Source organism: Amaranthus tricolor, chromosome 8, assembly GCF_026212465.1.
Source record: "Amaranthus tricolor cultivar Red isolate AtriRed21 chromosome 8, ASM2621246v1, whole genome shotgun sequence".
Lineage (NCBI taxonomy): Eukaryota > Viridiplantae > Streptophyta > Magnoliopsida > Caryophyllales > Amaranthaceae > Amaranthus > Amaranthus tricolor.
The window spans coordinates 17,481,993-17,506,958 of NC_080054.1; the positions used below are offsets into that span (position 1 = coordinate 17,481,993).

Genomic DNA, 24,966 nt, shown 5'->3' on the forward strand with positions numbered 1-24,966 from the left:
TTACTTATTTAATGAATGCAACACATATGATCTTTGTTTGATATATGTAAGGGTAGGGGTGAAAGTTCGGTCTACGGTTTGGACTTTCATCAAAACCAAATCGAACCATATTTTATTCGGTCTCCATATTTTCAGACCAACACCAAACCAAATTAGTTTCTAGACCGAACCGAACCAAACCGCATTTTATATGTTTAGACCGTATCCAAACCGCCAGATTGAATTAGGCCGAATTTTTTTTTGGGCCGAATAACTATTTAAACTACAATTACAATAGTTAAGACAATAGCAAATCATACAAGATTAATAATAATAGAAATAATGTCTTACAAAGTCATTCAAAATAACAAATCTTGCAAAATAATAAACAAAGTCTTGTAAACTACAAAAAAAAGCCTTCCAAATCACTAAACAAACTAACAAAGCCATCATATCATATGCATTAATCATCAATTTCAACTGTCTCTGGAATCATCCCATCCTTTTCATCAACAATTGACATCTTCATCAACTCTACAAGTTATGAAAAACAAACAATTACAATTTATATGTGATATATTGAAACTAAAATTTACCTTCTTCAATGTGCTCTACTTCTTCCATGTGTTCTTCGAAAAACACCGGGATAGGAGATGAACGTAACCAATCTTGAGAACAAACAAGACTTTGAACCGTCGTAGGAGCAAGGGAACTCCTAAACACATCAAGAACCCTCCCACTTGTGCTAAATGCACTCTCCGATGCCACAGTAGATACGAGGACCGCTAGTACATCACGTGCTATCTTTCCCGTAATAGGAAACCTACTACAATTAAACTTCCACCAACCTAAAATATCAAAGTTCTCACAATCTTCTTCGGTATCTTCATCTAAATATTTCTCCAACTCAAGTTTCAATTCACCCTCTTTCTCATATTTCTGTTTCTTCCACTTGTTTTTCAATATCTCAATTTTTTTTTATGAGGCAACACAAGCATTATCATCTTTACTAGTAGCTGAAATTTCTTCTTTTTGAACATCATTAGAGTGTGAAGCTCTATACTCCTCAAATAAAAGAAACAAAACTTCCTTCACCTTTTTTGCAAGTGAATTCCCAACACTTGAACCATAAACCTCAACTAACATCCACTCAACATACTCAAGTTTATAACGGGGATCAAGTACCACAGCAACAAAAATCAACAAATTAATTTTTTCAGGATCACCCCAATATTTATCATACTTATCCTTCATTACGCTAGCCATTAGAGACATTGCTATATCATCAGAATCAATTAAATCTTTCAAAAGAGTAGAAATATTCACAAGTTCGTGAAAAAATATGTTTGCAGTCACATATAAAGAGCCAGAAACACGCAAAGTAAGATCGTAAAAGCTTTCTAGAAACTGACAAAACCTTTTAACATTATCCCAATCAGCAATTTCAGGTTTACCCTTTCCCTCTCTATCCTTTAACTCACTAGCATAATAGGGGTCTTCTTCACAATACCTCTCAAATACATCCTCAAGAACAAGTGCAGCCTCTAACATGAGATAGGTGGAATTCCACCTTGTACAAACATCAAGACATAACAACTTTTTAGTTATAATCTTAGCAGCTACAATACACTTTTTAAACTTTAACAACCTTGCAGGAGATTGTTTGATAAACCTCACTGCTTGCCTAACACGCACAACAAAATTATCCACGTGTTTCATTCCATCACTAACAACCAAATTTATGATATGAGCAACACAACGCATATGAAGAAAACGACACTTAATAATTCCAGTTTTCCAAGCATTGATTTTTTTCTGCATATACCCTAAAGCCACGTCATTTGAACTAGTATTGTCAACAGTTATGCAAAAAATTTTCTCAAGATATCATTCAATTAAACATTTCTCAATTTCCTTACCAATTTCATCACCCTTATGACTAGAGACAGGAATAAAGTTCAATATTTTTTTTTGTAATTTCCAATCATTATCTATGAAATGAGCAGTTAAGACCATATAATTAGTATGTTGCACAGAAGTCCATGAAGCAGTGGTTAAAGATACTCTACAGTTACAACTCTTTAAAAATGATTTTAACTTTCTTTTTTCAGTTAAGTATGTTTCATAACAATCTTTTGCTACAGTAATCCTAGATGGTACATGAAACCTAGGCTCCATTAGACTACAAAAATACTTAAATCCTTGGCCTTCAACAAACTTAAAAGGCAACTCATCAACAATTATCATATATGACAAACCTTTTCTAAGCTTTCCTGCATCAAACTTATGAACAATTAAGCCACTAGAAGCACCCCAAGTTTCTTTAGCAACTTGAAATGAAAGCAAACTTTGTTTAGACTTAGAGTCTTTAGGAACATTGTAAGGATACTTACGACACTTTGAAATGTGTGCCCACAAAGTGCTTGTTCCATTCCTCTTAATATTGTATTTGTATTGAATTGCACACTATTTGCATTTAGCTTGCAGTCCAGATTCTGTTTCAATCTTTAAGAAGTGATCCCATACGCCGGAACGATCCTTCATCCGCTTTCGAACAGTGCCAATGGTTGCTTTAGAGGCCGTTGAGGTCTCTGTTCCAGCAGTATCAATTTCTGGGTTTGATATCTTGAAAAAGAACAATAGAACATATATTAAATCGAACCCTAAACACTTAAAAACATAGATGTTAAAGCAAGTGCCAATAATCTTAGTGATGACGTTCACTTTAAACATATAGTCGAACATGCTTTGTCTTGTACTTTAGAGAGGGTCGATAAAGATTTGTCGAATATGGGTGGTTTAAGGTTTGGAACGGTTGATGAGAGTTGTTTGAACAAAGCAACAAGAAGAGGAACAAACTGGGAGCAGCTCGACCAGACGCTCGGTCGAGCAAAGAGTGGCTCGACCGGTCGAGCAGGAGTGGCTCGGTCGAGCAATATGTCGAGCAAAGTGTGCAGAACAGGTCAGTAGCTTCTCTGGAAGCTCGCTCGACCGAGCGAGGTAGTGGCTCGGGTCGAGCGGAAGATCAGAAGACTACATTGGATTTTGTTTTGGTCAGAATTCCTGTGTAGACATTGAATAAGAGCATTACTTCTTGGTTTAATGTAATGTTTATTGTGATGTTTATTGCTATGGTTAATTGTCTTAATTAATTAGGATGTTAATTGTGAGTTTATGGTGATTTATGAGGGAATACTAAGGGTGATGAATACTTTGCCTATAAATAGGATTCATCACCCATAGTAACAAAACACCACAAACACACATATTGTTGAGAGGGCTATTGCATTGTTAGAAACTTGAGAGTGTTCTTACTTTGCTTTAGTATTTGTGGTCTTGAGAGATTGTTCTCAAGACAAGGAAGAGTTTATTATACTTGTAATTGTTGAATTCATTATAATAAACTACATTTGAGGGGGAGGTATTCAAGATACCTCATAAACACTTGTGTTCTCATTTTGCATTATATTTTTCATTTGTTTTTCTTTGTTGAACCTCTTTGAGGCTTGCGCTTTCAATTGGTATCAGAGCGGGAGTGCTTCTTGGGCTATTTGGAGTGTGAAAGTGAGGTTAAAAGAACAAGAAAGACACAATGACTGATGGGAAAAGTTTCTCTATTCAATTGTTTGATGGAAGAATCAATGATTTCCATATGGAAGAGTTCGGTGGAAGATTTTTTGGTGCAGCAAGGCATCGATGATGCGCTATTATTGAAGGAGAAACCAAATAATGTAGAAGCAGCAAGATGGACACAAATGAGAAAGAAGGCGGTAAGCACAATCCGGCTTGCCATTGCACCCGAAATCAAGTATCACTACTTGAAAGAGACCGATCCTGGTGAGTTGTTGGAAAAATTACAAGCGGTGTATGCTTCCAAATCCCTTACTAATAAACTTTGCTTGAGGTGGGAGTTGTATCAACTCATGAAGGATGAAGATACAACAATGCAAGACCACATTAACACGTTTAACAAGTTGGTGTGCCAATTGTTAAATGCCGATGAAAAGTTGTCCGATGAAGAACAAGCTTTACTACTTTTGGCTTCACTTCCCAAGAACTATAGAAACATAGTCCAAACATTGCTCATAGGTAGGGATTCTATCACTCTTGATCAAGCATTGGCGGCGTTGAGAGAGAATGATAGGTTCATGGTGAGAAGAGAGGGGGAAGAAAAGAAGGATGTTGGGGAGGGCTTGTTTAGTGAAGGTTCTAATAGGGGAAGAACCAAAGAAAAGGGATATCAAGGAAGGGGTAAGTCTCAAGGGAGGGGTGACCTTAGTAACAAAGAGTGTTACTATTGTAAGAAAAAGGGGCACATACAAATGATGTGTAAGGAATTAAAGGAAGACCTTAAGAGAATGAGAAACTTAAGGGATAATGGAAGGAATGAGAGTGAGAGTAGCGAAAATGCCACTCTAGGCTTTGTTGAAGATGATGATGACTATGGGGCTCTACTAGTTGATGGGGGAGTGGTTCATAGTAAGGAATGGGTAATAGACTCCGGTTGCTCATTCCACATTTATTGTGAGAAAGAAAAATTTACTAAGCTTAGTTATGGGGATAATGGCCTTGTTACTTTACCAAATGATGAAAAGGTGAAAGTAGAAGGTATTGGTGAGGTTATTATTGAGACTCATTGAGGTGTCAAGAGAAGACTTGGTGATGTAAGGTATGTACCTAAGTTTGAGAGGAACCTTATTTCATTAGGTAGACTTGAGAGTAAAGGATGCACTTTCAAAGCAAGTGGAGGGGTTTTGAAAGTCATTAGAGGGAGCATGGTGCTCATGAAGGGAGTAAGGAGTCATGAGAACTTGTATGAGTTACAAGTTAATTGTGGTAGCCTAGGCCACAAAGGTATTGATGATGGTGTGTTTGGGTCAAGGAGAGTTACTTTTGCAGATGATAAGAGTATTGGACTTGAGGGGGAGATTGTTAAAGCAAGTGCCAATAATCTTAGTAATGACGTTCACTTTAAACATATAGTCGAACATGCTTTGTCTTGTACTTTAGAGAGGGTCGATAAAGATGTGTCGAATATGGGTGGTTTAAGGTTTGGAACGGTTGATGAGAGTTGTTTGAACAAAGCAACAAGAAGAGGAACAAACTGGGAGCAGCTCGACCAGACGCTCGGTCGAGCAAAGAGTGGCTCGACCGGTCGAGCAGGAGTGGCTCGGTCGAGCAATATGTCGACGGAAGTGTGCAGAACAGGTCAGTAGCTTCTCTGGAAGCTCGCTCGACCGAGCGAGGTAGTGGCTCGGGTCGAGCGGAAGATCAGAAGACTACATTGGATTCTGTTTTGGTCAGAATTCCTGTGTAGACATTGAATAAGAGCATTACTTCTTGGTTTAATGTAATGTTTATTGTGATGTTTATTACTATGGTTAATTGTCATAGTTAATTAGGATGTTAATTGTGAGTTTATGGTGATTTATGAGGGAATACTAAGGGTGATGAATACTTTGCCTATAAATAAGATTCATCACCCATAGTAACAAAACACCACAAATACACATATTGTTGAGAGGGCTATTGCATTGTTAGAAACTTGAGAGTGTTCTTACTTTGCTTTAGTATTTGTGGTCTTGAGAGATTGTTCTCAAGACAAGGAAGAGTTTATTATACTTGTAATTGTTGAATTCATTATAATAAACTACATTTGAGGGGAAGGTATTCAAGATACCTCATAAACACTTGTGTTCTCATTTTGCATTATATTTTTCATTTGTTTTTCTTTGTTGAACCTCTATGAGGCTTGCGCTTTCAATAGATTAATCACAAAAAAATTAAATCAACAAGCAAAAATGGAAGAACACGGAAAACAAAGATTAAACACAAAAAACAAAGATTAAACACAAAAAACCCTAAATCGAACCCTAAACGAACACATTAAACCCAGAAAATTAAACACAAAATCAAATCGAACAAAAAAAAAATGGAAGAAGACTAAACCCAGAAAAACAGTAAACAAGCAAAAACGGAAGAACACGAACCCTAAATCGAACAAAGATTAAACACAAAAAACCCTAAATCAAACCCTAAACGAACACATTAAACCCAGAAAATTAAACACAAAATCAAATCGAACAAAAAAAAATGGAAGAAGACTAAACCCAGAAAAACAGTAAACAAGCAAAAATGGAAGAACACGAACCCTAAATCGAACAAAGATTAAACACAAAAAACAAAGATTAAACACAAAAAAAAATATTAAACACAAAAAGCCTAAATCGAACCCTAAACGAACACATTAAAACCAGAAAATTAAACACAAAATTAAATCGAACAAAAAAAAAATGGAAGAAGACTTACTTGGACGGTTGGACCGGCTGGAGAGTAGTGGCGTACTGGCGTGAGGCGTCGACGTCGACTGCCGGCGGGCTTAGGCTTAGGGTTTTCAGGAATTTAGAATTTAGAGAGAGAATGAAAAAAAGGGGACGGCGGGAGGGAGACTGGGACTCTGGGAGAGAATGGAAAAAAGGTGAGTGTTGGTAAGGGTTTTTGTTTTAGGTTTTAAAATTACGGTCTTACCCATAATATTTCGGTGTTCGGTCTAGTAATGCGGTTTTCGGTTTTTAAAAATTCCAAACCTAATCCAATAGGGATGGTCATAGGGCGGGTCTGGCCAGACCCGGACCCGGACTCTTTTATTTTTTTTGGATCCAGACCCGGATCCGGACCCTAAGGGTCCAAAATTTTCAGACCCAGACCCGGACCCTACGGATCTAACAGGGTCTAGGGTCCTTAATGGGTCTTATACAAAGCCTCTTTGATTTGACAAAATTGAACCTTTTTCGAGTCTTTTTATATTTTTGTAAGCAACTTATTATCGTATTACAAACACTTGTCACAGAAAGTTATCAATCGATACACCAATTTAAAAATTCATTTCAGTACCCAGAAACAAGTCCATAATTAGTATCACACTCCATAAACTTCCAAAACCATTAGAATTAAACAATAAACATCATAATTGAAACTTTAACTCAATGCGCAATCAAATTATTTCAGTACCTAAAAACAAACCAAAATTAGAATATTGCCGCCTCAATAATTTCCAAAACCATTAGAATTAAACAATAAACACTGTAATTAAACGTTAATCTCGGCGAGCAATCAAAGTATTTTACATGTACAACAAATGTGCAAATATCATCAAAATTTTAACAAAAATAAAAATAAAAAAAATAAAAAAAATTTAAAAGTTTAGGGTCCGGGTCCGGGTCTTCACCTCCGGACCCGGACCCGGACCCGTCAAATTTTTTTGGATCCAGACCCGGACCTGGATCCGATGGGTCTAAAAAATTAAGACCCAGACCCTTAAAAAAGGGCGGGTCCAATAGGGTCCTGGAACCATGACCATCCCTATAATCCAAACCTAATTATTTTGGTTTTTAAATTTACAAACCTAATCCAAACCAAATTTAAAAAATCACCAAGCCATATTTGTTATTCGGTTTGGTCTGGTTTGGTTTGCGGTTTAATCCGAATAAGTTTCACCCCTAGATACGACAAGGAGATGAAGGGTTCTTATGTTTTGTTACTACTGAAGAAATGAAACCTAAACCTAGTTTGCAAGAAAACCCTATCGTTCAAGAATATTCTGATGTGTTTCCTGAAGAATTACCCGGTATACCTCCAAAAAGAGAAGTAGACTTCCATATTAACCTTATTCCTGATATCACCCCTATTTCTAAAACCCCTTACCGTTTTGCTCCAGCTGAATTGGTTGAGCTGAAGAAATAGCTAGATGAATTGCTGAAAAAAAGGTTTCACTCGACCTAGTGTTTCACCATGGGGAGCTCCGGTTCTCTTTGTCAGAAAGAAAGATGGGAGTATGAGGCTATGCATTGGTTATAGGGAGATCAATAAGATTACCATCAAGAATCGTTATCCTTTGCCAAGGATAGACGACCTTTTTGATCAGTTGGGGGAGCAAGGGTCTTTTCGAAGATAGATTTGAGGTCTGGTTATAATCAATTAAGGATCTTTGAAGAAGATATTCCTAACACTGCATTTAGAACCAGATACGGGCACTATGAATTTCTAGTAATGCCATTTGGTCTAACGAATGCTCCAGCAGCATTCATGGATCTCATGCAAAGATACTTCAACCCTTACCTGGATAAGTTTGTAGTTGTGTTTATTGATGATATATTGGTGTATTCGAAGAATGAAGAGCAACATGAGAAGCACTTAAGGATAGTTTTGGAGAAATTGAGAAAGGAGAAACTTTATGGAAAGTTTAGTAATTGTGAATTTTGGTTAGAAAAGATATCTTTCTTAGGGCACGTTGTTTCGAAGGATGGAATTTCTGTTGACCCTGAAAAGATTAGGGCAGTAATGGAATGGCCGAATCCAAAGAGTGTTATTGAAGTAAGAAGTTTCTTAGGCTTAGCAGGCTATTACAGGAAGTTTGTGGAAAAATTTTCTAAAATTGCCCGACCGTTGTTTGAGTTGCTTAAAAAGGGAGTTCGATTTCAGTGGGGCGAGAAGCAGAGTAAATCACTAGAAGAGCTTAAGAGGAGATTTACGACTGCACCTGTGTTGATCATGCCCGACTGTGGGAAAGCATTTGAAGTATATTGTGATGCATCGAAGGAAGGTCTGGGATGTGTGCTAATGCAAGAAGGCAAAGTAGTAGCTTATGCGTCAAGGCAATTAAGACCACACGAGCTGAATTATCCAGTACACGACATTGAACTAGCAGCCGTAATTTTTGCCCTGAAGTTATGGAGACATTATCTCTATGGAGTACCATGCAAGATCTTCACTGATCATAAAAATTTAAAATATGTCTTCACTCAGAAGGAGCTGAATATGCGACAAAGGCGGTGGCTAGAAATCATTAAAGACTTTGAAGTTGACATAAATTATCATCCTGGAAAAGCAAACAAAGTGGCAGATGCATTGAGTAGAAGGCCGAGAATATCTGTAAATGCTATAATGACGGTACCTTGGGAACTATATCGAGAAATTCAGAAGTTAGATCTCGAAACTTTTCATCACTATCAATTATTGAGTATTTGGAAGCAATGACTATACAACCGACTTTGTTCGAAAGAATTATAGAAGCACAACAAGAAGATCCTGAGATAATCGAATTAATCATTCGAGTTCAAAGAAAAGAGACAGAACCGTTCGAAGTGGGTGAGAAAGGTGAACTAAGAATGAACGGGAGATTGTGTATACCAGACAACACTGAGTTGAAAGAAGAGATTTTGAAAGAAGGACACCAAGGAATGTTTCACTTACACCCTGGTAGAGATAAGATGATTGAAGAATTAAGGAAATTATTTTGGTGGAAAGGTATGAGAAAAGATGTAGCTGAATTTATATCTCGGTGTTTGATTTGCCAGAAGGTGAAAATTTGAAAGGCAGAAGAGTTCAGGACTACTTCAACCACTAGAAATTCCTGAATAGAAATGAGATTCCATATCCATGGATTTTGTAGTTAGATTAACAAGAACGCAACGAGGAAATGACACAATTTGGGTAATAGTTGATAGATTGACCAAAGTTGCAAGATTCCTGCCAATGAAGGGAATATGGTTAGTAAAACAATTGGCTGATGCTTATGTTCCAGAAATTATAAGGTTACATGGAGTACCGAGAACAATTGTGTTTGGCAGATACCCAAAATTTTTGTCATTTGGGGAAAGTTGCAAGAAGCATTCGGATTGAAGCTATGTTTAAGTACCGCATTTCATCCGGCTACTGATGGCCAAACCGAAAGAACCATCCAGACATTAGAGGATCTTTTGAGATGTTGTATTCTTGAATTTGGTGGTTCATGGGAGCAGAAATTGCCTTTGATAGAGTTTTCGTACGACAATAGCTATCAAACCAGCATCAAGATGGCACCAAACGAAGCCTTATACGGAAGAAAATGTCGAGTGCCGTTGTGTTGGGATTAGATGGACCGAAATGTGCCTGAAGGACCAGATTTTATTCAAGACTCTATTGATAGTTTGAGGGTGGTACAAGAGAACATGAAGGCAGCACAAAGTAGACAGAAGAGTTATGCAGACATTCGTCGCAAACCTTTACAATTTGATGAAGGTGATAACGCTTTGGGATAAAAGGGAAGTTAAGCCCTAAATTTATCGGACCTTTTGAAATTTTTAAAAGAGTAGGGGAAGTGGCATACGAACTAGCTTTACCCCCGGGTTTAGCTAGAGTTCATAATGTATTCCATGTTTCTCAGTTGAGAAAGTATACCCACGATCCATCACATGTATTAGTTCACGAATCCCTCCAAATTGATGAAAACCTAGCTTACGAAGAAAGACCAATTAGAATTTTGGATCGTCAAGTGAAAGAATTGAGGAATAAAAGAATACCTCAAGTTAAAGTGCTATGGTCGAACCATCATGTCGAAGAAGCAACCTGGGAAAGCGAAACTGATATGAGAGAACGCTATACCCAGTTGTTCATTTAGGTTCAAGTTTCAGGACAAAACTATGTTAAGGGGGAAAGAGTTGTAACAGACCCTTTTTCTTAATCTTAAATATTTTGACAAATTCAATAATCGTTTCGTTTTATTATTTTCTTTTTAATGTCGTTTTGAAATTTTATTCCAATCGTTTTTAAGTCCTTGATTTTCTTTTATATATAATTTATTTCTCTTAAAATAAATTATCTAAATATTAAGTCTAGCTAAATTACCTACAATAACTTAATCTTTTTATTTCCTATATTAAATTATGATTAAAAATAAAAATATATAAAATAATAATAATAATAATAATAATAATAATAATAATAATAATAATAATAATAATAATAAATGTAAAAATCTAAGAAGTGGGCTATGCCAAAACAATTTAATTAAGACTTATCCCAAGGATAAAAAAAATCTTGGAGTAATTATATTTGCTTGCACATGAAGGAAAAAATAAAATAATAAAAATCCTTAGCATCCTTAGCCTATATATATCCAAAAGCATGCCGTGGGAAAAATAGGTAGAGAAAAAAAAAGAATTTCAGAAAATTTATTCATAAAAGGCAAATTCCTAAAGAAAAAAATTCTAAAAACCCTAGAATAATTCCTAAAAATTCTCAAAAATTTTCTAATAATAGTATTTAGTGTTAATTATAGAAATTCAAGGGGAGGAAGCTAATATTGTGGCTAAAAATTCTACAACAAAGGAATTTAATTAATAGTGAAATTATTAAAGGTATAAATTCTTACATATATTTATTTACATAAATTTTATATGTGTTTAATATATATAAATTAATATTTCTGGAAATTTTGGTGAATTAATTCGTTGTATATTATTTTATATGCATTATTCATTTAAATTGCCCAAAATCGCATAAACCAAAATAATTTTAACTAAAATAGTAAATATTAATATTTTTAAACAATTATTCGTTGTGTATTAATTTCGTGAATTATAGTGAAGTATAAATATTATTATTAATTTTTGCTAAAAAAAACGCATAAAATAAGTAAATTCATAAATTTGGGTTAAAAATAATTATTTCTGGAAAAAAAAATAATTTATTTTAGTGTTACTGTATTTTCATTTCATTTAAATTATTTTTGTAAAATTTTATGATATTTAAATTTTAAAGAAATAAATTAATAATCTAAATTGTTATTGTAGGCAAAAAAAAAAAAAGAAAAATAAAAATTAAAAAATTAATTTATTTTGGTGAATAAGATTATATGCCAACTCATTTAATAAATTATTTATTTTAAAATAGTTCGTGTCGATTTTGATCTTAAGGGAATTAATTATTTATGTATTAAATCTAAAAATAAGCTATTAAGAAATTAATTAAATAAAATAGAATTTTATTTTCTAAAAATTTGGATAAATGGGCTAAGATCTATGATAAACCCAATATGTTTTTTTAAAGACATTTTTAGTATTTATTAATTTTATCATTTATTATAAATAGACATTTAAGAAATTGATTATTAAGAAATTAATAAAGCTTAATTGAAAATTTATCTATAAATAAATACTAAAGACCCATTTTTAGTTTTGATTTAGTTTATTAATAAATGATTATTTATATGCAAGTTGTTATAAATTTATTGCTATTGTATGTTATTGTAATGTTGCATTTATATGAAAACAGTAACATGATAATAAAAAGGCTTGATAGTAAGGAAATGTCGAACCATGCTTCCGGCATGTAAAAAATGTAGGACGTGTTTTCCGGCACGTAAAATATGGCGAACACAGTAAAGTTGTTTAACCTGACCTGTGGCTCGAGCAACATTGTACAGGAGGAGTGACGACTCCCACTAAGTTAGGGGTTTTGGTTTACCTCACCCTAACAGGCCCTTACATAGGGGTGAAACTTATTCGGATTAAAACCGCAAACCAAACCAGACCAAACCGAATAACAAATATGGTTTTGTGATTTTTTAAATTTGGTTTGGATTAGGTTTGTAAATTTCAAAATCGAAATAATTAGGTTTGGATTAGGTTTGGAATTTTTAAAAACCGAAAACTGCATTACTAGACCGAACACCGAAATATTAAGGGTACGACCGTAATTTTAAAACCTAAAACAAAAACCCTTACCAACACTCACCTTTTTTCCATTCTCTCCCAGAGTCCCAGTCTCCCTCCCGCCGTCCCCTTTTTTTCATTCTCTCTCTAAATTCTAAATTCCTGAAAACCCTAAACCTAAGCCTGCCGGCAGCCGACGTCGACGCCTCACGCCAGTACACCACTCCTCTCCAGCCGGTCCAACCGTCCAAGTAAGTCTTCTTCCATTTTTTTTGTTCGATTTAATTGTGTTTAATTTTCTGGTTTTAATGTGTTCGTTTAGGGTTCAATTTAGGCTTTTTTGTGTTTAATCTTTGTTTTTTGTGTTTAATCTTTGTTCGATTTAGGGTTCGTGTTCTTCCATTTTTGCTTGTTTACTGTTTTTCTGGGTTTACTGTTTTTCTGGGTTTAGTCTTCTTCCATTTTTTTTTTGTTCGACTTGATTTTGTGTTTAATTTTCTGGGTTTAATGTGTTCATTTAGGGTTCGATTTAGGGTTTTTTGTGTTTAATCTTTGTTTTTTGTGTTTAATCTTTCTTCGATTTAGGGTTAGTGTTCTTCCATTTTTGCTTGTTTACTGTTTTTCTGGGTTTACTGTTTTTCTGGGTTTTAGTCTTCTTCCATTTTTTTTTTGTTCGATTTGATTTTGTGTTTAATTTTCTGGGTTTAATGTGTTCGTTTAGGGTTCGATTTAGGGTTTTTTGTGTTTAATCTTTGTTTTTTGTGTTTAATCTTTGTTTTCCGTGTTCTTCCATTTTTGCTTGTTCGATTTAATTTTGTGATTAATCTATGTTTTTAAGTGTTTAGGGTTCGATTTAATATATGTTCTATTGTTCTTTTTCAAGATGTCAAACCCAGAAATTGATACTGCTAGAACAGAGACCTCAACGGCCTCTAAAGCAACCATTGGCACTGTTCGAAAGCGGATGAAGGATCGTTCCGGCGTATGGGATCACTTCTTAAAGATTGAAAGAGAATCTGGACTGCAAGCCAAATGCAAATACTGTGCAATTCAATACAAATACAATAGTAAGAGGAATGGAACAAGCACTTTGTGGGCACACATTTCAAAGTGTCGTAAGTATCCTTACAATGTAACTAAAGACTCTAAGTCTAAACAAAGTTTGCTTTCATTTCAAGTTGCTAAAGAAACTGGGGGTGCTTCTAGTGGCTTAGTTGTTCATAAGTTTGATGCAGGAAAGCTTAGAAAAGGTTTGTCATATATGATAATTGTTGATGAGTTGCCTTTTAAGTTTGTTGAAGGCCAAGGATTTAAGTATTTTTGTAGTCTAATGGAGCCTAGGTTTCATGTACCATCTAGGATTATTGTAGCAAAAAAGTTAAAATCATTTTTAAAGAGTTGTAACTCTAGAGTATCTTTAACCACTGATTCATGGACTTCTGTGCAACATACTAATTATATGGTCTTAACTGCTCATTTCATAGATAATGATTGGAAATTACAAAAAAAAATATTGAACTTTATTCCTGTCTCTAGTCATAAGGGTGATGAAATTGGTAGGGCAATTGAGAAATGTTTAATTGAATGGGATCTTGAGAAAATTTTTTGCAAAACTGTTGACAATGCTAGTTTAAATGACGTGGCTATAGGGTATATGCAGAAAAAAAATCAATGCTTGGAAAACTGGAATTCTTAAGTGTCGTTTTCTTCATATGCGTTGTGTTGCTCATATCATAAATTTGGTTGTTAGTGATGGAATGAAACACGTGGATAATTCTGTTGTGCGTATTAGGCAAGCAGTGAGGTTTATCAAACAATCTCCTGCAAGGTTGTTAAAGTTTAAAAAGTGTATTGTAGCTGCTAAGATTATAACTAAAAAGTTGTTATGTCTTGATGTTTGTACAAGGTGGAATTCCACCTATCTCATGTTAGAGGCTGCACTTGTTCTTGAGGATGTATTTGAGAGGTATTGTGAAGAGGATCCCTATTATGCTAGTGAGTTAAAGGATAGAGAGGGAAAGGGTAAACCTGAAATTGCTGATTGCGATAATGTTAAAAGGTTTTGTCAGTTTCTAGAAAGCTTTTACGATCTTACTTTGCGTGTTTCTGGCTCTTTATATGTGACTGCAAAAATATTTTTTCACGAACTTGTGAATATTTCTGCTCTTTTGAAAGATTTAATTGATTCTGATGATATAGCAATGTCTCTAATGGCTAGTGTAATGAAGGATAAGTATGATAAATATTGGGGTGATCCTGAAAAAATTAATTTGTTGATTTTTGTTGCTGTGGTACTTGATCCCCGTTATAAACTTGAGTATGTTGAGTGGATGTTAGTTGAGGTTTATGGTTCAAGTGTTGGGAATTCACTTGCAAAAAAGGTGAAGGAAGCTTTGTTTCTTTTATTTGAGGAGTATAGAGCTTCACACTCTAATGATGTTCATAAAGAAGAAATTTCAGCTACTAGTAAAGATGATAATGCTTGTGTTGCCTCACAAAAAAAAAATTGAGATTGTTGGCCTCTTAAGGTTTTGATGATGACTTCACTTTTAAATAAACAAACATATTTTTAGAGATTGTTTTGTAGGTATATATCCGATTTTGTTGAAATCGTTGATGAAGTCTATGACTTGGTTCGTGGAAGATGTACATGTCTTAATATGTCCAAGATGTTAGATAAGTGTTATAATGTTCAAAGTAGACGTACAGTCTACTGTTCCTAAAATGAATATTCTGACTGAAGTTGAAGCTGGAGACAATACGTTGTTCCTACGTAGCAGGTCTGGAGAATAACATCGACTGAAAAATTGCGAATTAATTATTTTCTGTTTTTAAGTTGATGTAATGGTTTAGAATTAATTTAATTTCTTAATTATTGATAAATTGGTTGGCAAATCTATTTTTAGGTTTTCTAAAAATAGCCTAAAGACTTTTTCTTAATTAGATGTAGATCTCCTATTTTTTAGGATCTTATGTTTTTAACTCCTATGCTATTTTTAGCATTAAGGAAACTGGTTTTTCTTTGAGCAAATAACAGCCGGACACTTTCTTAATTCCACCACCTTTTGTTTTGAGAACTTGGGGTAGTGGAGGTATGTGTGAGATAGTGGACGTTATGCTTATGGTAACTGCTGGCTGTTCCCTCTATAAATAGAAGGAACTTTGCTCGAACCAAAAGATATTTAAGAGTGTCCATAAAAGGGAGATCAAATTAAGAAAAATATTTTCAGTTTTTACATGCCAATCAACTTATTATATTTTTCTTAAGTAATTATTTTAATTGTAATCCTCTTGAGAATTGGCCTTGTAAGGGTTATTGAGTGATTTGTTGTAATTAGACTTGTGGGAAGTCTAAGGGAATAAGAGAAGAGAAACGTGAGAAGAGCAAGAGAAAGGGAGAAAGTAGAGAAAGAGAATTAGGCCTAGAGTAGAGAAGCTTCAAGTGAAGCAAACATTGTTTTATGTAATTGTATTTAATTGCCTAAAACATAGTGAGAATTTTTGAAGTCCCGGGGGGTCGTGGTTTTTCCTTCTTATTAGGCCAAGAAGGTTTCCACGTAAAATCTTTGTCTCTTTTTATTTCTTGCTTCTTAAGTTTAAGTTTTATTTTGTTTGCTAAAATTTCGCAAGTTAGAGCAAAAACGTAGTACAACTCAATACACAACAATTCACCCCCTCTTGTTGCTTTTGATCATCTCTTCATATTCCAACAGAGATGTTGAAAAACAAGTGGAAGAAACAGAAATATGAGAAAGAGGATGAATTGAAACTTGAGTTGGAGAAATATTTAGATGAAGATACCGAAGAAGATTGTGAGAACTTTGATATTTTAGGTTGGTGGAAGTTTAATTGTAGTAGGTTTCCTATTACGGGAAAGATAGCACGTGATGTACTAGCGGTCCCCGTATCTACTGTGGCATCGGAGAGTGCATTTAGCACAAGTGGGAGGGTTCTTGATGTGTTTAGGAGTTCCCTTGCTCCTACGACGGTTCAAAGTCTTGTTTGTTCTCAAGATTGGTTACGTTCATCTCCTATCCCGGTGTTTTTTGAAGAACACATGGAAGAAGTAGAGCACATTGAAGAAGGTAAATTTTATTTATTTATTAATTTAGTTTCAATATATCACATATAAATTGTAATTGTTTGTTTTTCATAACTTGTAGAGTTGATGAAGATGTCAATTGTTGATGAAAAGGATGGGATGATTCCAGAGACAGTTGAAATTGATGATTAATGCATATGGTATGATGGCTTTGTTAGTTTGTTTAGTGATTTGGAAGGCTTTTTTTGTATTTTACAAGACTTTGTTTATTATTTTGCAAGATTTGTTATTTTGAATGACTTTGTAAGACATTATTTCTATTATTATTAATCTTGTATGATTTGCTATTGTCTTAACTATTGTAATTGTAGTTTAAATAGTTATTCGGCCCAAAAAAAAAATTCGGCCTAAATCGGTCTGGCGGTTTGGATTCGGTCTAAACATATAAAATGCGATTCGGTTCGGTTCGGTCTAGAAACTAATTTGGTTTGGTGTTGGTCTGAAAATATGGAGACCGAATAAAATATGGTTCGATTTGGTTTTAATGAAAGTCCAAACCGTAGACCGAACTTTCACCCCTACCCTTACATATATCAAACAAAGATCATATGTGTTGCATTCATTAAATAAGTAATCGGATTCCACGCCCTGGTACTCAAGCAGAAGGACCAGAAGTTTAATATATTTAAGTAAATCTAATATAAAAATGAATACCCTATAATACATAAGATACCCTGCATATTATTTATTTGGATGCACTTATTTTTGCTTATTACTTATTGTCGTGCATATACTATCAATACTTGTATATTTGCGGTAAGTTTTTATACTCGATTTTTTTTAAAGCTGACCGATTTCCATCGGCTGTTCCCATATTTCGGGAGTAGATGCTGCAGGTAACTTTACATGAAGTTATTAAGAAGCTATTGTATTGTTTATGTGAGATTAGCATATAATATGTATGTAGTTTATATTATGAACGATAATTATGTATTAAAGAGAGATGTAATACGTAAAATTATATTTTAATGATTTAAGTTTTCTTTCTTTTTTTTTTTGAAAATTCTGTTTTGTTTTGTTTCTTTTTTGCAATAATCACGGTTGGATAGACTTACGCTTAGCATTACTTACTATTATATTATTATAAACCTATATTTAGAAAAGAATTGTCCGTTACAACGGGATTTACCAAAATTCATCAACAAATGAATTCCAAATGGTATATTTGCCTATTAAATATCAATGACCAAATTTATATAATTCTTATGAACCATCTTTGAGATTAAATTCATTGTTCAACAATAATTTCTTTATACATGTTTGTATATTTTTTTCTCTAGCAAAATTATAAATTTCTCATACTAGCCAATACAATAACTAACTTTTCCACCAAATATAAAAAAAAACACACATTTTTTTTACATGAACATTCATATTTATATATAAATTTAAAAATCACCCATCACACAAACCAATCCTATTCTTCACATATATGTATATCTAAAAACTCTAAAAAGAAACATTCTTCATCAATTTAGATAGAAAAATACATCTCAAAATCATACATGAAATTTTAAATTCATAAATTAAACATGAATTATATAAGATAACACATATAATAATCATAGAATTTTGAATTAAAACTTAAGAATCAACATAGATTAAGAATTACACTTACAATTGTAAAGGGAAACACCAAATGATGAATGGTAATGGAGTTAGAAATATGGATTAGGAGGAATTTTGAGAGGATATGTTTTTTTTTTCATCCTTGGAAACTTTAGAAATGAAAGGATGTCAAAATGAAAATGATTAAGAAATTAAGAAGGGTTAATTATATGAGATTAATGCCTTGATCCTTCATTACTCTAAGGGAGTACAATCTCCACTAAGAGTCCCATAGGACCGGCCACCTTCCCTCCTATTTTCTTTTTTATTTTTTTATTTTTTATTATTATTATTTTTTGAACACAAAAGATGGGTTAAGGAAAAGTTTGGGCCCAAATAATTCTAATTGCCAAAAAGGATTGCAAATTTCATGACCAAGCCCAATAATAAATAAAATATATATATAGAAATAATATTACTAGTAAACTATTAAATATATCGGGGAAAAAAATATCGGAAAAATATCGGGGTGTTACAAACTACCCCCCTTAAAAAGGTTTTGACCCCAAAACCACACTTATCATAACACATAACCACAAAACAAGTAAAACGAAGTTAATCACTATACACACATACACAAAGCAACCCAAAATATGAATCGCGCGAAAATCCTATCGCCTTCTACCCCTTAACGAAGTTACGTTCCCGTAACTCACTAACCTGAGAGAAAAGGTGAGGATACTGCTCTGGCTGGAGTCTTCCGTCTCCCAGGTTGCCTCTTGTGAGCGGTGATTGGACCATAATACTTTAACCATGGTGATATCCTTCCGACGAGTACTACGGACCTTCTTATCCAATATCCGGATACGTTGTTCCTCATAGGTTAGGCTCTCATCAAGTTCTAACGGCTCTGGATTTAATACATGAGAAGAGGCTGCGACGTAACGTTTCAACTGAGAAATGTGAAAAACGTCGTTCACTTTACCCAGAGCATTAGGCAATGCTAACCGATAGGCTAACTTCCCTACTTTCTCCACAATGTCATAAGGACCTATGATACGTGGGCTTAACTTTCCACGAGCACCAAAGCGAACTACTCCTTTCATTGGAGACACACGAAGTAGAACCTTGTCACCCACTTTAAATTCATCAGGCCGACGTCGGAGATCGACTTACGATTTTTGTCTATCTTGGGCTGCTTTCATTTTCTCGCGAATTAACTTTACTTGTTCAGTCATTTGAACAAGCATATCAGGTCCTAAGGTGACAGATTCAGTAAAATCATCCCAGCATACAGGACTACGGCACTTACGACCATAAAGTGCTTCAAACGGAGCCATTTTAATCGTAGCTTGGTAACTGTTATTATAAGAGAACTCTACCAGATCCAAATGTTCATCCCATGAACCTTGCCATTCTATGGCTATCGCTCTCAACATGTCCTCCAGTATTTGATTGACACGTTCCGTCTGACCATCGGTCATTGGGTGGAAGGACGTACTATGAAGAAGGGTGGTCCCCAACGCTTGTTGTAGTGATTTCCAGAAATGTGACAAATATCGAGTATCCCGATCGGAAACAATAGTACGAGGTATTCCATGATAACGAATCACGTATATAAGCACGAGCAAGTTGTTCCATATCTCACTTACAATTCATTGGAATAAACCTTGCCGACTTAGTAAGTCTGTCCACGATAACCCAAAGAGTATCATTACCGGCTCTTGTTCGTGGCAAACCCAACATAAAGTCCATGGAAATGTCGTCCCACTTTCATACCGGAATTTCTAGAGGTTGTAATAATCCAGCAGGTCTCTTATGCTCACTCTTGACCTTTTGACACGTTAAGCTCTTAGCAACAAATTCTGCTATATTCTTTTTCATACCTGACCACCAAAACATGGAATTTAAATCTTGTTACATCTTGTCTCCACCAGGATGAACTGAGTATCTAGAATTATGAGCTTCGTTCAATAATTTCTCCTTCAAAGAGTCACACCTATCCGGTACACACCACCGTCTTTTAAAACGAAGACTACCATCCTCATGAATTGTAAAACCTTCAGCTCTCCCTTCACTGATCTGCTCCCGAAGTTTAATGAACTTGGGGTCTTCCAGTTGCTTAGCCATAATCTCTTCGAAAAAAGTAGGTTGAATAGACAATGCACTCAACTTGGCTTCCAACTCCCCTTCTTGGATTATCTCTAAGTTCATTCTCTCAAACTCCTTACACAACTCCTCAAAGGTTATTAATGCTGAGACTGAGTGCCTCGATTTTCTGCTCAAAGCATCAGCGACTACATCCGCACGGCCTTCATGATAAGCAATCTCCAAGTCATAATCACTGATAAGTTCTAACCAACGTCGTTGGCGCAAATTCAACTCGGATTGAGTGAACAAAAATTGCAAACTTTTACGGCCCGTGAAGATCTTGCATTTGACACCATAGAGATAATGACGCCAGATTTTTAATGCAAAAACCATAGCCACTAATTCCAAGTCATATGTTGGATAATTCCTCATGAGTCTTCAGCTGACGCGAAGCATACGCCACTACTTTCATATCTTGCATTAAAACACAACCTAATCCATGTTTGAAAGCATCACTGTAGACGGAATATTCCAAAGATGGATCAGGTAAGGTCAACACTGGAGCTGTAGTTAACTTCTCCTTCAACAACTAAAATGCCTTCTCACATTCCTCGGTCCATTCGAAGTTCTTCTCCTTCTTCATCAAGGATGTTAGCGGACGAGCTACACGAGAAAAATCCTTTACAAAATGACGATAGTACCTGCCAAACCCAAGAAACTTCGAATATCCGTAACATTTCGGAGTGTAGCCTAGTCTCGGACTGCTTCTATCTTTGCCGGATCAACAGAGATCCCCTCTTTAGAAACAAGGTGACCTAGAAAGCCACCTGTTCCAATCAGAATTCGCACTTCGAAAACTTAGCATATAATTCATTTTCTCGAAGAATTTGTAAGACTACCCTTAAATGTTCTTGACGCTCTTCACGACTCTTAGAATATACCAACATATCATCAATAAACACCACTACACACTTATCAAGATATGCATCAAAACTCTATTCATCAACCCCATAAATGCAGCGGGTGCATTGGTTAATCCAAAAGGCATTACAGTGAATTCAAAATGTTCATATCTGGTTCGAAAAGCTGACTTATTAATATCCTCCTCCTTAATGCGCAACTGGTGATACCCTGACCGTAAATCAATCTTAGAATAGACTGTTGCCCCTTGCAACTGATCAAAAAGATCCGTGGTGATACCCTAACCGTAAATCAATCCGTGGTAACGGATATTTATTCTTAATAGTGACTTTATTGAGTTCTCTGTAATCAATACAGAGACGCATCGTTCCATCCTTTTTCCTCACAAATAATACCGGGGCTCTCCAGGGAGAGACGCTAGGTCTTATATAACCCTTTTCTAACAACTCCTCTAATTGCACCTTCAATTTTTCCATTTCCTTTAGAGCCATACGATAAGGGGCTTTTGAAATTGGCCCTGTCCCAGGCACCAAATCGATTGAAAAATCCACGTCTCTTTTCGGTGGCATCCCTAGAAGCTCTTCTGGAAATACATCCTTAAAGTCACGAACTACAGGAATATCATCAATTCGAACCTTCCGCACCTCCACCTTACTTATACTACACAAAAACCACGGCTGTCCCTGCTTGATTAGCTTCCTTGCTTCTAAGGACGACACGATTTTTCCCTTGGGTCCCTTGGAAAACTTCCTATATTTAACTTTCTCTCCTCGGGGTCCGCTTAGCGTTACGGATTGTCCCTCACAATCTATCACTGCCTTATATCTACCCAACCAATCAATCCCAAGGATTACATCTAGACCTTCCATTTCCAAAGAAAACAAATCACTCGAGAATTTTGTCATTCCTATATTGACCGACACCCCACGAAATAACATACTACAATGAAAGGTCTCTCCGAAAGGAATAACGACTGAGAAAGATGTTTTCTCGGGATTTTTCAATCCTAAGTCTTTAATTCTAGACTTAGAAATAAACGAGTACGATGCACTAGAATCAAAAAGAACTTTAACAGACTTTGAATTGATGCAAAAAGTACCTGTGACCACATCGGACACTTGTGCTGCTTCCCTAGCGTTAACTGCTGATAATCTGACATTATTTTGAAAAACTGGGGTAGCGCCTCCTTGACTACCTTGTTGTCCAGGAAAGTTCTCATTCCTAGCATTCCCTTGAGGTTGCTGAATTCCGGAATGATTTCTCTGAAACCTTAGATTGGAGACACCCCCAGGGTTTCTACCAAAACCACCACCGTTTTGATTTCCACTTCCCGTGTCATTGCCACTCCGACCATCATCGAAGCGTTGTTGTGGAAAACCTTAGTGATTCCCCCCTTGAGGCTCCTGTTGTGCTAATCGAGCATAGCACTCATACATGACCCGATTTACCACAGTATGAACAGTCCACTAATGCTCCCCGACAATTTCTCTCTGGATGATTTTTCTGGCATCTCCTACAGTTATAAATTCTTTCCTTTCCATTGCGATCATACAGAGGTTTCTGTACCCTGGCCTCAGATGTCGAACCTCTCCCACCTTTACTTGACTGTCCTGGCTGGTACATTTTTTCTTGATAACCCCCATAGGTTTTGTGTTTCTTAAAGTGGTTTTGTGCATGATTACTCCCGCTCTCTGCTTTCTGGAACATAGGTTCCCTCCTCTTGTCCCCACTATGGGCCAACTCCTCCTGCTCCTTCCTAATAACATTTCCTATCTAGGCTGCCCTCTTATATAATTGGTCTAAAGTATCGTACCTATCGGTCTCAATGTGTTTTTGAATCTCGTACGTTAAACCCAGTTCGAAGCATTGCATTTTCATTGTTTTAGTCGGGACGTCCTCGAGGCAAAACTTCAAAAATTCTATAAATTTCTAATAATACTCATCCACAGTTAAATTCCCAATTTCAAACATAGCAAACTCGTTTGACATATCCTTCCTCACGTGAGATGGGTAGAATTGATCTCTTTAACGCTCCATTAATTCTCGGTCTCACCTGAGGTGCCTTTAATGGTTTTTGTTGATTGTTATTGGTGGGAAAAAAATAAAATGAAACTTACATTATCTTATTATCTTATTTTAGCCGATTTTCAGAATATGAGATGATTAATGTTAATTTGGTCGGACATATTGACATTGCCAACATATAATCAGAAATGCGAGCTGAACAAATTTCAAACACACGTAAATTTCATCCCAAAATTATAAAGTGTAACGATTAATAAAAGAAAAAACTCAGAAAATCTGAAATAAAGTAATGGACGATCTAAAAAAGGTACCTGAAGGGCATTTTCCAGATTGGCTGTAAGCGTAGATAATGAAGAAGCAACTGAATCAAAACCTCTGATCAAAAGCATAGAATCCTCCTTCAATTTCTTACCTCTAGGATTCAGTCCTCCACAATTCTATTCCATAATCAATAAACAATCATTAATTGAATGAAAAATCAAAAAATCGGATAAACTAAAAAACAAAATCTCCACAACAATAATTAAGATACCGTAGAGGAAATCGAACATGATAGATCAGTTTTTCGAGTTTCAAGAATCGATTCAACCCTTTTATGTAAAGTGTTCCAGAAACGCTTATCTGAATTGGGACTAATCGGGTTCTGCGGAGAAGCTAAATTCGCCATTGACAAACCCTAATCCTGATACTGCTTAAAATTAAAGGTGCACAGAGACAGAGAGAGAAAGGGAGATATCTACAGAGAGAAAGATAGCTGAGAATGAAACTTCCAACAGATAGAGACTAGAGTAGAGTAATGGTGGTGGGGAGATAAAATGGAGGGTGTAACGGCTAGTTTTGTCTTTGTTGGAGAAAATGAAACTGGATTTGCACTTTCCAATGTTATGATTTTAAACAACGGGAATAATAAATTGAAGACTTTTACTTTTATTGAGATTATTAAATAAATTGAAAAAAAAAATTTACACAAAATACTTCTATTTGATATGGATGTCAATTATTGTGGGAGCCTTGTGCATTTATTGACCGACTTATTAAACATTGCCACCCCTTTTCATTTTATTGTCACTTTCCGATGAAATTGCGAATTTGTTCTTAGACTTTAAAAAATTACGAATTTGTCACTGAAGTTAAAATTTCTTACATGTACTCTAATCTCACTAAATAACTCCCTTACGAATAATTTTATTTATATTATTATTCTTATTATTATTATTGTTATTGTTATTATTATTATTATTATTATTATTATTATTATTATTATTATTATTATTATTATTATTATTATTATTATTATTATTATTATTATTATTATTATTATTATTATTTTTATTATTATTATTATTATTATTATTATTAGTATTATTATCATTGTTATTATTATTATTATTATTATTAATGTAAGTAATTTATATTATTAACATTACTATTATTTTGTTATTATTTTTTAAAATAATTTATAATTATATGTTATTATTATTATTATTTTCTTATTATTTAATATTAATTTGTTTTATTATTGTTACAATTATTTTATTATATTTTTTGTATTGTTATTATTTTAATATTCGTTATTTAAGTAAATTATAATTTTTAATTAATATTAATTTGTATTACTAATATTTTAATATTAATTATTAAAGTAATTTATAATTTTTATTTAGTATTGAATGTTTTTATTATTAATGTTTGTATATATAATTTTTTAATGACTTAATGTATGGTTTGTTTCATATTTCAAATTTGCAGCACTTTGAAAACTTAGGAGACAACGTAGATTACTCCAGATAATTTCTTACATGTACTCTAATCTCACTAAATAACTCC

At 34.7% G+C, this 24,966-nt stretch overlaps 1 protein-coding gene across 5 annotated transcripts; it reads right to left on the minus strand.

The window, feature by feature from the left end:
* Positions 1 to 252: 252 nt before the first annotated feature.
* LOC130820315 (zinc finger BED domain-containing protein RICESLEEPER 2-like) lies at positions 253 to 24,101 on the minus strand. Of its 5 annotated transcripts, XR_009045154.1 has the most exons (4): positions 23,672 to 24,024; positions 23,451 to 23,576; positions 2,373 to 2,604; positions 253 to 513 (listed from the first exon to the last, which is right to left on the minus strand). XR_009045154.1 is itself a non-coding variant. In XM_057685638.1 (3 exons), the coding sequence occupies exon 3, from the start codon at positions 1,798 to 1,800 to the stop codon at positions 958 to 960; it is 843 nt and encodes a 280-aa protein (XP_057541621.1). In that variant the 5' UTR covers positions 1,801 to 2,604; positions 23,451 to 23,576; positions 23,672 to 24,101; the 3' UTR covers positions 253 to 957. The 5 variants fall into 4 exon arrangements, 4 of the variants coding, with proteins under 4 accessions (XP_057541621.1, XP_057541623.1, XP_057541622.1 ...); XM_057685638.1 differs by having other exon boundaries at positions 253 to 2,604; positions 23,672 to 24,101; XM_057685639.1 differs by having other exon boundaries at positions 253 to 2,604; positions 23,689 to 24,024.
* Between the last annotated feature and the right edge of the window lie 865 nt (positions 24,102 to 24,966).

Excerpts from the sequence above, each read along its gene's own strand:
- LOC130820315 (XM_057685638.1), bottom strand. The coding sequence starts at position 1,800 with ATGCAGAAAAAAATCAATGCTTGGAAAACTGGAATTATTAAGTGTCGT.